The 13,591-nt window shown below is 38.9% G+C and overlaps 1 protein-coding gene across 1 annotated transcript in view; it reads right to left on the bottom strand.

The window, feature by feature from the left end:
• The window catches only part of LOC124794682 (inositol polyphosphate-4-phosphatase type I A-like), a 272,042-nt gene that overhangs the window by 31,839 nt on the left and 226,612 nt on the right, over positions 1-13,591 (bottom strand). The window contains 5 exon segments of the mRNA XM_047258226.1: positions 518-649; positions 1,340-1,668; positions 8,273-8,357; positions 8,360-8,474; positions 8,476-8,490. Of these exon segments, the coding sequence (XP_047114182.1) occupies positions 518-649; positions 1,340-1,668; positions 8,273-8,357; positions 8,360-8,474; positions 8,476-8,490 (676 nt within the window).

Genomic DNA, 13,591 nt, shown 5'->3' on the forward strand with positions numbered 1-13,591 from the left:
TTCTAAATAGATTGTCCTGCATATCACAAAGAGAGGACAGGATGGAGGAATAAGGCAATTCCAGGATAACGAAGCAAAGTAATCCCAAATTTGAATCAAGTGAATCATGATAAGAGTAGACCTAACAATAAGCAAGTTTGAAAGCTACAGAAATGGAAAACAGGACAGTCTACAAGGCAGATGAAAAAGATAAAGAATAGAAGGAAAAAAGAAGCAAATCCTGGAAAAGACATGATAAAATGAAGAACAGACACAACGAGAATTTAAACTGTCTCTTGCACTTTCCTGCTGCATTTTCCACAACCGAGGTTAACGGTTGACTTTCCTAATTTATTATCAAGCAGTTCTGTTTCCTCCAAACCTTTCCTCTCTTCTGTTGTGTGATGAAAAAAACCACCTCTTCTGAAAGCTATCATTTAAGTGACATTTTGTTTCTGGTTTGTATTGCTGTCTGCTTAGAGTATCTGAACATACAATATGAGGCAACCAACCCTATGATCTCTTACATGGCCATTACCTTTCATCCTTCGGCAGATGTGAGATGATAAATGCAGGACTTGAACATTCTTGCTCTGTCTCGTATGAACAGCTTGACGAAGTTTCTCTACCAGATCTCCAAGACTCATTTGTAATGGAGCACAAGACTGGCCTGAAAACGAATAATGAATAAGATCGGCTTCAAATGTTGTGAGTAAATACATTAAATCATTATTTTCATTTATAACAACATTATGAAAAGGAAAAATCATTACCACATAGAGGCTGTTGATTCGTTAACACACACAATGAAGAAGACTGCCACACATTTCAGCTTTCAGACTAAAAAGTCTCACATAGAAAACACATACACACAAGCACATGACTGCTGTCTCTAGGCACTGGTCCTCAGTCCCCTGATGAGTGAGTGAGTTGTGTTTGTATGAGTATTTTCCATTTTGGAAGAAAGATTTTTGTCTGACATCTTAAGTGTTTAGCAGTCTTTTTCACTTTGCCTGTCTGCAACTCAACACCTAGGTGTACTCTTTCATATTATTCTTATTCCATCCTCGAATTTCCAACACTCATGAAATAAACAAAATTCTAATAACTGTATCCTTCTATGTGTCAGACAACTATTTTTGCAGAATATTATCCTTATTGTTACTAGCCCAAGGAAGAGAGAAAGAGAGTTATTACGTTTTCATGTCTAATCAGCAACTGGGACATTAGACAGGAAGTTTACTGTTTTGTATAGCCAGCCAACAATACAATGAACATACGTAGTTTACTAAACTAATTTGGTTTTGAATAAGTGAATAACAGAATTATAGCTAGCATGCATTCCTCATACTAATCTTACCTCTATGACCTGCCATGTCGGATGGTATATTTAACTTGCGGAAACGATGGTAATACTCATTTAAACGGTCAAAATTATCAACATTGCTCTTCTCCTGTGGCCGAGTGCTGCCCAGGCTTTCAGCCAAAGTTGCCATCTCATTAATTCCAATGTTGAAATAAACCGGTGTGATGTTAAATGAAACAGTGTCAGCCCCTGGGTGTGACAGTGGTAGCATGGAATAGACGGCATCGGGGACAGGAAGTAGCACAGTCAGAGCAGTCCGGGAACCTGTCACACGGGGAGCTGGCAGCTGTGGCTGTCCTGCTTCTTGCTGCTGGCTACCTGATCTGAACACAGTAATAATCCTTCCTTCATTGTGACATGGTCTCACATATGTTACTTTACTTATCCACAACAAGAAACCTTAAAAATTCTGTCGTGTCAAGCAGTATACTTATATGACAAATTGTTTAATAAGTACCCACACCTCCAAAAAATAACTATATTATTTTAAGTGATCACTTATTTTATAAAAGTAAGCATAACTTTCTAGCTTAGTTTAAACTGAATGATATGGTGAACATAAAAAACAATGAAAGTTATCGTACAATGCAGGCTTTCCTGTGTGGTACTTCTGTCAATGGTTTTTGTTTTATGGACATTAGGCAGGGAAATATGCTAGCCTAATTCCTGTAAGACAAAAGTACCACTGACAGAATAAAATTATTACAAATACAAATATGTAACTAAGATAAAAGTTCCAACACATTTTAAAATTTGTGGCCTGTTGGGGTTGTTTGGTAATACATTTCAAAGATCAAATCCCTAATGCCCAGCATAATGCCATGTATAATTAAAATTTATATCCTGCTGCACGTTGAGCATAAGGTGACAGGTAAGTGAAGAAAACAGGGTATTATTACTCTCGCACCTCCCATTTTATGAGTACAACTGAATATCAAATCATATTTCAGTTAGCATCTCTGCCTGGTTACTGCTGTAACAAACAATAGATTTATGATGATCTACAATACTGCTGAAAAGGGACAGAATGAATTTCAACTTTCATGAAGTATCAGTAAAAGAGACATCACAAAGTTTATTTATCAAAGTAACTCCATGATCAGGGTCCAAGAAGCATGTGATTCTGCCCAGCCACCACTTCATCCACTACATTACAGCATTGGTTTGGATGAAATATGGAGGTCCATGGGGTTATCAAATTGCTCTCCCAGCCATTGTTGGTTATCCAAACCTCAGACCCACTGCTTCTCAACTGGTCACACTAGACTGAGCATACCCCCTTCCCAGTCCTCTCACCCCTTGGTAGTACTGTGAAAGGACCCCAGATCCACATAGCAGTCAGGGGGCACTGACCACTAAACTACAGAAGTGGATAATGGGGTTAGCGGATATTTAATTACTGAGGAAAGGAAATAACAGAAAGATAGCAGTGAAAAAAGAGAAAAGTACCGGCCAGCAATTCTGACTCATAATTTTATGGTTTTCTAAACAGAATTTTCCTTTTGATACAAAGACAACTTTTACTCTGTGGTCTCTCAGTTTTTCTCAGTGCAATTGACTAACAGTGAGCTTCCAGGTGTTCTGCCAAGTTACTGTTTCCATTTACTGACCTAGCCGGGAGGAGGGAGGGGGGGGGGACTAACCCCTGGAAGTATGGAGTATTTTCAATATTTTGGTGGACACACAGTGATTTGTAAGTGCCATAAAAAATTTACAGTTCAGACTCTGTTATAATCTGCACAATACTGACTTTTAGATCATTTTCTTGAAAGAAAACCACCTAGCTATACTATTTTTTCCCCTTTCCCTAAGAGCTGGGCCAGCCGAGTATGGGTGCCTCAATTCCAAGGGCCCATGATTACTCTGCAAGGTTGCATTACTGTCAAGCATGTTCTGACCTTATGGCTGATCACGTTCATCCCTTGGTACCATTTTTCCCCCAATGGTGATGCTGTGTTCCAGGACAACAGCGCTCCTGTTCACACTCATCACATTGTCCAGGAGCATGAGGATAGAGTGTTCCATCTCCAATGACCACCACAATCATCAGATCTCAATATTATTAAGCCTTTGTGGTCTACTTTGGAGGGAAGGATAAGTGATCACTCTCTACCTTGATCATAGTTAACTTAACTTGCCATTATTTTGCAGGAATGATGGTTTAACATCCCCTTGAAAACCACACAGCATCTGTATTTATCCACTTCGAAATGACAGGAAGCTGTTTTGAATGCCAATAGTTTTTGTACACCATATTAGGCATGGTAATGCATTGCATTTTTGGTGTTTCCATACTTCTGTCATCCCCCCCCCCCCCCCCCCCCAATAGTTTCTGCAGTTGTAACAAAATCCAGATTCGTTGGCTTCTGAAAATCATACATGATGTAAATGTATAGATAAAACAAAACAAAAAAAAAAAAAATCTATCCACCATGGGGTTGTATGAGGAAACATAGAGAGTGGCCCTAAACGGTCTGAAATGCTTGTCAGGGTGTTTGTGGCGTGAGAGGTTGTGTTGATAAACTGTTATGAAAAAAATTCAATAAATTGTGCCGTTTTTGGGTTATTTAGCACTGAAGTTATCTGATCCTGTCACTGCACACTCAAATTCAAGCGCTTGCACAAGCTAAAATGCAGAAATGCACGAACAGCTGTGGGTCAGGGTATTACCATTTGTTCAAATGGTCATTACTTAAGTCCACGTCATGTAGGATGGCGATCCAATTTTCAGCCGTTCTGCGCATCCCCCTCCACTAGCTACTGGTAGCCAATAATGTGCATTCTCTTTCCGAGTGGCTAGCAGCGAGTTACACTAGACAACGAGAATCTCGCTCCTACATGCTGCACTATTGCCATACTTCATGGCAGCTGAGTTATTTATTCAACTTTCAGTTTGTTTTTGTTTCCTTTTTTTCCTTGTAGCAGTATAGCAGTGAATGTGTATCTATAAACGTTTCAAGTGTGATTAAAAAAAAAAAAAAAGGTCAGGTGATGGCATTAAGGTGAAATATTTACCACATTAATAACTTTTTTAAACATGAATTTGAAAGTGGGCCTCCTACTGTTGACATTTGAAGACACAAGAACTGTAAAGAGAATTGTAAATGAAAGAGTCAGAGCTGTAGACACAAGAGAAAAAGATGGTTTTGTGTCGCCTGGAAAGCATTGAACTCGCAACAAACTTGTAACACAAATGGATGGTTGTAACAATGATGTTTTAAAGTGCTCCATGTGAATGACGGATGCCCGACATCCACACAAATGTGTTACAGTTATGCAAGAGAAAATTGGCTTCAATGATAAGCACTTCGTCAATGTAAAGAATTTTGAAAGATGTTGGTTCCAGATATGTTAAGAAGAGAGTTTTCAGTTCAAAGAAGTGACATAGATGCAGCAGGAACTAATCCCATATAAAGATTCATGATATAAGAGGAGGTAGTTCAATAGTGTATTACTTTTATGAAACATGAGCCAATTAGAATCATTCCAGGAAGATCTGCTGGAAAATGAGTGATGGTACTGGCTGTTTTAAAATTCTCATAGGAATAGGTTCTTGGATAAGTATTCTGCAGTGCTGACTCTTCTTCTGGTTTTGTTTCTGAGAATAAACTTGTATTTACATGTAAGAAAAACAGCAGTGACTACCACTCGCAAATGAACACTGTCAGTTTCGTGACATGATCGACAAATTTTGTCATGCCTTGTTTCGAAGTTGGTCATTGCCAATTATAATGCAACTGTTACAGAGAAAACAACAAGTACAAACACCAGAAAAGTGGATATTTATATCTGGCTTACACATGAAACTATTAAGCACAGTATAAACCAGACTTGTGTCGATTTCCTATAGCTCATTAATTTATACTAGTCACATGACAGAATGTACAAACTTGACTTCCTTGAATGTGAATGGGGTCACACAGTTTTGTGATTAGCCACGTGTCACTGTCAGTGTAGCCCCACGGAATTAATTTGGGCAAAAGGTTAACGCTACGTGGAAGAAAAAACAAAACATTCAAGATGACATATAGCGAATCATTTGTGCATGAGGCAATAGACAACATCCCACCTGTAGCACGGGCACAGTCTGTGTTTCATGCTGAAAAGCTACAGAAAGAGGAATTTAACAGGGAACTGATGATGGATACAAGCCTTGAAGCTATCACTGTGAATTTACAATCAGATTGTTCAGAAACACACTCAAATAGAAATGACGATGGTATTATGATGTAGACTTTGGAACAAAGTGATAATATTTCTTAGTTGTAAAGACCTGTAGTTTAAAAAATGTGTTTGTCAACATATCAGTTGCATACATAATAATGAGAACTTCCTAGCCTTTTTGATTAGGACTTCGTATCATTTGAATAATGCAGACTATGATGTTCAACATATTACCCAAGGAGAAATTAAGCTTCTGTCACTACGTTGTCGCTCTAATAACATGCGAGAAGGCAGCTGGATAAATTTATCAAAAGTCCGATATTTCCATGTGTAAACCCCTGTCATTTTCAAGGCATGAACTGCATAAGGCCCTAAAATGACATTATAAATGAAGTTGACAAATCGGTGGTTTCCAATGTTATCGGTCAGCATTCCCTGGAATTATTCATAGGTGATGGTTAATTGTTTGCTTGTTCAATGGATTTTAAACTTCTCTCACTGTAATTTTGAATGAGTTAGTTTACACTCACAGGGCCCGTTAACAGCGAACAATACGACAACTTACTGACTTTTACATTAGTCTTTTCTTCTACTAATACTTTTTTACGCGCAGTGACACTGACTACAGCCACACACACACACACACACACACACACACACACACACACACACACAAGACATACACGTTATACATATTTTTAAACATTCTATTGAGTAGAAGCACTTGTCAAGCAAATATAATTATTTCAGTTTGTGCTTGAAGTTAAATTTTGTTGTGTATTGAATTTTTACTTATAATACACTTCAGATCGCAATAATTATTGCAAGCAGTTCCAATGATCTTTTCATTAGACAACTGTCATTTTAAGAAAAATTGTACTTCATATCTTCACAAAGCTGTGTCAGCTACTCTCGCCTGTTGACTTCGCACAGAGTAAATCTGTGGAGTAATCGACGCAACATCACCAAGATGTGAATTAATATTTCTCCCATGACGACTGATTGAAATTGTCTTTAATATTTACAATTCCCCTCATGCATTTGAATGTATAACACGATGTACCATACGCAAATGAGCCTGACTGTTGTCTGCAGCAATGCAGTTCGGAAATGTGGACTTTATTTGCCTGCTCTCTGCTGCTGCACATGCGTAGTTCTCATCCCCCCACGCTTTCTTACCACTTTGCCTCTATGCACGGAAGCGCCATCCTATGTGACACGGGCTATAGTTAAAATGTGGCTTTTTTTCAGAAGTGATAAATTTAAGCTAGATGAGCAAAAGCTATGTTGGTTCAGTTTGAGGAAACCGAACAAAGAACAAATTTGGTGATACTGTCTCCGGCAGTGCTGCTTGAATTTGCACACACAAAGACCTGACTGGCTAACTTCAATGCTAAACAACTCGGAAGTGGCACAATGAGTCAAATTTTTTTCTTAGCAATCATTTCTCAGCACAACCTCGCCTGCAACACCTTTATATGCTTTTCAGACTTTTTCTGACACCCTACATAAAGGTTAAAGAAATGTGCAGCCCTTCTTCTGGCAGAAAGGTTGCTGGGGAAGGAAGAGGGATTAAGTAAAAGACTGGTGAGGTTTAGGATATATGGAGGGTTCACAAAAGTCAACCAGAATCCCAGGTCAGAGGAGACTTGGTGAATGGGTTGAAAGGGAAAGAATGATTGTTGGGGGCTGCACTGTATAAGATTTGAAACCCTGGAGCTTAAAGGTGGAAGATAAGGTAATAAACGTTACAGAGATCACAAAACATCATGTAAGAGTTAATAACTGTGGAAAGCTAAGTGCATTAAGTGTGGTAGAGGTGGGGGGAAAACAGATAGGTCATAAAATAAAAGACATAGAGAACTAGGAATAGTTACTGAGAAGAAATGTTGAGACCAAGGAAATTAGAGAAAATAATTAACATAAATTATGGTGAAATGGATGGTGAGAACCAAGGAAATGTTGTAATCCCAGTTCTCATCTGCAGAGTTCTGAGAAACTGGCATCTGGAAGACGAAACCAGATGGCACTTGTTGCGAAACAAGCACCAACATCACGACTGAAGGATATTGTGTGCTGCCAGTATATACCCTCTGTCTTTGCCCAATCATCCTAACTATTAACTTTGTGGTAGTCATACCTATACAAAGGCTGAACAGTGTTCATGTAACAGCTGGTACATGACGTTGTCATTTCACAGGTGGCTCTCCGTTTGATAGTTTATTTTGTCAGTTATAGGGGTGATATAGGTGGTGTAGGAGGGCGCATAGGGCACGACTTATAGCCATATGGTAGGAAAATGGGTTGTTTGTTAGTACATTTAATGTGAACAGAAGTGTGTAGCTGACTTTCAATGAGGATGAGATCAGCATCAATGAAAGTGGCTTGGAATTCAGATAGGACCATGTGGAGAAGAGGTTCAAAAATTTTAACAGGTCAGCCTCACCAAGAGTCCATATGACAAAGATGTCATAATGGTATCTAAGTCAAACCAAGGGCTGAAGGCTTACAGATCCCAGGACAGTCTCCTCTCAGCGACCCATGCAACCCTGTAAATGGGGGATGTCGGTACAGAGGGAGGTGGCGTCAATTGTAACACTCAAGGTGTGCGATTGGGAGTGGGACAGGCACAGATTTTAAAGGAGCAGAAATGGTTGTGTCCCACACACACACACACACACACACACACACACACCCACACACACACACACACACAAGTGTGTTTGGGGAAAACAATTGAATGAGAATAAAGTAATTACTAACCGACAGTTATTGGGAGAACGTGTCAGTGTAAATTTCACAGTCACAAGGTCTTCCACAGCCACTGTCATGTCACCCCACATGTCTATTCATCACCATAGTAGCTGAGCAGGCCTTCAAATGATACCAACGGCCCGAGTGTAGTGAGAACTAGAAGAAATGTTGGATCAGGCTTCTGGCACCATAATTTTGCCATCAGTCCCAGTAACGAGTGACGTGAGCTGTAACAATAAATCAGACACAATATAAATAAAATCTCTCTCTCTCTCTCTCTCTCACACACACACGACACACACACACACACACACATGCATTCATAAACACACATTCTAAAGCACAGTAGTATATTATAACAATGATCTCGAGGGATAAGTTAATTTAGCTACCTCTTTAGAATATTTCAATCAATGGAAAGTACAGCAGACAGACTGTTACACATTAAGCTTTCAGCCAAAGCCTTCGTCAGGGAAAAGAAAACCACCCACCACCCACCACCCACCCACCCACACACACTCACTCACACACACACACACACACACACAAAACTGCTATCTCTGCTCTGGCCTGTGTATGTGTGAATGCATGTGGTTTTCTTTTCTGATGAAGGCTGTGACTGAAAGCTTAATGTGTAACACAGTCTTTTCATTGTGCCCATCTTAAGTGCCACACTGAAATGCTTCAAGATACATTGAAAATCTACTTCTGTGCAGAACAAAATATGCAATAACTCATTTCAAACATCTTGTTATTTAGAAAATGTATGGGGGGGGGGGGGGGGGGGGGGGGAGGCGCGCCAGAAATGAAGCTGCAACCTCTTACCATCACACCTGACCACCTGCCACCTACTGTCTCTCTCCACTAGCTAAAAGTGCTGGCAGTCTACTAGGGAATCCCTGGGTATTGCCACGAAGCTCTACCGTCCAGAACTTTTTCGAATATCAGTAATATCACAACTGCTGCAAGTGAGCTTCTAGGTCTGTTACAATATTTTTGGTGATATCAACTCCACCACAAATGTTTTGATTATGCAGTTTCTATTATAAAATTCATTTCAACTACATCTTTCTACACACACGCTAACCTCAGGAGTCACTTTTACGACAGAGTTTTCTTGTCAGATGCCTTTTTGTCTTTATCAGTTGATTTAGTGCTTCTTCCACTGTTGTATTTACAATGAATTTCCCCCTCAAAAATGAGAAAAAGCTATGTACCCCTTATAAATTAGCAACTGCTGTCACATATTAAGTTGGCACTCACATTTGTGCTTTTTGGATGCCTACCAGGTCAGAAATGACAGTAAATCAGCTTTAAATCACAACACTAGAAGATACAGTAAAGGCTCAGAACATATTCAGAAACCAAGCTCTGAAAATGGGATGGTCTTCATTATCACGATCAGTTGGTCCACATCCATATTAGATAAATTCCTTTTCTCGTATTATCCAAACATTAGGCTCCAGCCATGTTTCTCTTGCATGCTTTCTAATGTCACATATCATTACACCACTATCTTTTTCTTTTTCTGTCCCCTGGAATCAAGCGAAGAACTTCCTACATTTATCTACCATTTACTCGCCTGGCTACATGTCCTACCCAATGTTATTTAATTTTCATTACAATAATTATTATGTCTCTCACAATAGTCTGTTCCTTGATCATTTTGTTGTTCTTTGATAATTTTGTTTGTTTTCTGTCTCTAATGGTAATTTCTACGCTGTATCTCTCAGTTTTTTAATGGTTTCTACACGGATTTAAATGATTATTTTACACTACAACAGTCAAACCATCGTCACAGTATAATAATTTTTTTTTTTTAAAAAAAAAGAGGGGTACATTACCGGTTTCAGTGAACTATACCATCATTTTCAAATGTAAAACATCAGTTAGAGAATGTATAATGGGGATTATGACCATACATCTGACAACAATTATAAGACGTAATGAGACCAGACAACCGAGCAATGGTGGCACAACCAAGACACTACAAGTTATGCCATACTTGCCCAACCATTCATTCCATGTCCTAATGTAGAATAGATCATATGGCTTATGAATCTGTATCAGCCATACGACTGTTGTGTCATAGTAGGACACATTGCAAGAATCCTTGGCAATTTTTACCCTGGTTGGTTTTTATCTATTCCACATTAGGAAATGGAATGAACAGTTGGGCAAGCATGGGCATAACTTGTAGTGACTTGGTTGTGCCACCATTGCCTCGGTGGGGGTCTCATTATTTCTTGTATTTGTTGTCAGATGTATGGTCGTAAATCCCATAATATATTCTCCAACTGATGTTTTACATTTGAAAATGACGAAGTAGTTCGTTGAAATCGGTAATGTAACCCCTCTTTTTTAAGGAAAAAAAATTATGTACTCTGACTAAGGTTTCACTGTTGTAGTGTCAAATAAACATTAACTTGTATTTAGTCACACTCCTTACAACAATTATGTCTGAATATAGTTTCTATACTGAAGCACCAAAGAAACTGGCACAGGCATGCATATTCAAATGCAGAGATGTGTAAACAGGCAGAATACGGCACTGTGGTTGGCAATGCCTTTATACGACAAGTATCTGGTGCAGTTGTTAGATCAGCTACAGCTACTACAATGGTAGGTTATCACGATTTAAATGAGTTTGAACGTGATGTTATAGTCAGCACACGAGCAATCGGACACAGCATCTCTGAGGTAGCAATGAAGTGGGGCTTTTCCTGTACGACCATTTCAAGAGCGTACCGTGAATATCAGGAATACAGTAAAACATCAAATCTCTGACATTGCTGTGGCCGGAGAAAGAGGGACCAATGACAGCTGAAGAGAATAGTTCAACATGACAGAAGTGCAACCCTTCTGCATAATGCTGCACATTTCAATCCTAGGCCATCAACAAGTGTCAGCATGTGAAACATTCAATGTAACATTATCAATATGGGCTTTCGGAGACAAAGGTCCACTGATGTACCCTTGATGACCGCATGACACAAAACTTTACTCCCACCTAGGCCCATCAACACCAACATTAGACTATTGATGACTGTAAACATGTTGCCTGGTCAGATGAGTCTGGTTTAAATTGTATTGAACTGATGGACGTGTACAGGTATGGAGACAACCTCATGAATCTGTGGACCCTGCATGTCAGCAGGGGACTGTTCAAGCTGGTGAAGGCTATGTAATGGTGCGCAGTTGGTGTGATATGGGACCCCTGATATGTCTAGATATGACTCTGACAGGTGACAGATATGTAAGCATCCTGTCTGATCACCTGCATCCATTCAAGTCCATTCCGATGGACTTGGGCAATTCCAGCAGGACATGTGACATCCCCCCATCCAGAATTGCTACAGAGTAGTTTCAGGAACACTCTTCTGAGTTTAAACACTTCTGCTGGCCACCAAACTCTCCAGGCATGAACATCTTTGAGCATATCTGTGATGCCTTGCAACGTGCTTTTCACAAGAGATCTCCACTCCCTCATACTATATATGGACAGCGTGCAGATTTCATGGTGTCAGTTCCCTCCAGTACTACCTCAGATATTAGTCAAGTCCATTCCACGTCGTGTTATGGCACTTCTGCATGCTCACAGGGGCTCTACAAGATATTAGGCAGATGTACCAGTTTCTCCGGCTCTTCAGTGTAATTGAAAGTCCATTTCTCATGCCATAAGTAAAAGCAGGGAATTCTTGCTTGTTGCAAAATTGACAGTCATATACACTTTGGAAACTTGGTTTGAAATTTTTTTTTTTTTTTTTTGCAACCTGTCATTGTCTTCAACTAACTTGATAGAAAAACTCATCAACAGGTCCTATGACATCGTTGTTAATTCATTCATTTTTTTTTTCAATATCATTGTTATACATTAAATTCCTCTTATTACCAGTAAACCCATAATTCTTTAAAGAATTAAACTCCTGTATATAAGACAGATTTAAACATCTGATTACTTTATAAATGATTTAATGTACTAAATATTTGCCCTCAAGAGTGTAAGCACAAAAAAGTTTAGGAAAGGCTTGAAAATATGCTTCAAGTGCTCTTATGAAACACTGGATGAATATAAACTGGTTTATTTATGCTCAATTTTAAGCAAATGATAATTTTTAACTCTTCTAAATGTTTACAACATCACCATTTCCTGAACTGTGTGTCATACAACACCTACGGGTATAGATAAAGAAACCCATAAGTATAGGCTGTGTGGTAAGGATGATGAAACTGCATCACACCTAATCCTCCAACGTGAAGTGCTGGAGATGAAAAGAATCAGAATTTTTATATTCAGGTCATCAAGTCTTGAACAAACTGTGTCTAGTAAAGAACTAGAGAAGGGTCTTCTACGATTCTTTATGGGTATTGGTTGGTGTTGCTAGAATCACAGAGAGTGAAGCTACATAATAAACCTTGTTTCAGTGTGGGCAATTGTGGGCTGGAACTGTTGTTTTACTCTCCCTGTTCAAATCTAATGCGAGCAATGTGTCATACAATGATATTATTTTGCAGGTACCTTCAGTGATGTATGTAGATACTGTCAACAAAGTGTGTTACAAATAGAGTTAATAATAAAGAAGTAGTAAATTAACATGTCATGTCTGATGTTGAAGTTTGACTGCATAAAAAGCGAAAATGTAGTAAGTGCAATGGGGAGGGGGTGTTGAAATTATGTGTAAATTTTGTTAGAAGCTGCTAAGTGCTCTCATTCTCAAATACTGGGTGAATGAAGCCTGTACATTTGCACGTTGTCAGTTACATTAATTCAACACAAACACACAGTTTCTAACTGTAACGATTGTCTTATTGTGTTGAAGTGTAAACATCAGATTATACCTCTTAATCAATAAATTATGGCAGCATATTAATTTTTTTAAATTCAGTCAATAATCACACGAGATACTGAAAATCAAATTTTTGTTGCTCCTACACTGCAACTGTTTCCTGGTTCTGGGGCAGCGTTTTAATAATGTAGATAATTGATTTTCAGGCCTGCTTTCACTTTTACTTGATCAAGTCCTTGCATTAGATGTTGACAACTTCCTGCACTAGAGGTTAACTTTACAATGTCATCAGGACAACTTCCTGCACTAGAGGTTAACTTTACAATGTCATCAGGGCAACTTCCTGCACTAGAGGTTAACTTGACAATGTCATCAGTAATATGGAGGAGGTTAACATACGTTCCTTCAACACATCTTGATTTTTCTCCCCCAGTTTATGAGCACGAAAACTTCTAGTTTTATATCATGATGTTTCTATTGTTTTGTTCAGTTTCTGTAGAGGGTAATCGAGACAACTACACTTTTACTATTACTCTAAGAC

Source organism: Schistocerca piceifrons, chromosome 4 (genome assembly GCF_021461385.2).
Source record: "Schistocerca piceifrons isolate TAMUIC-IGC-003096 chromosome 4, iqSchPice1.1, whole genome shotgun sequence".
Classification (NCBI taxonomy): domain Eukaryota; kingdom Metazoa; phylum Arthropoda; class Insecta; order Orthoptera; family Acrididae; genus Schistocerca; species Schistocerca piceifrons.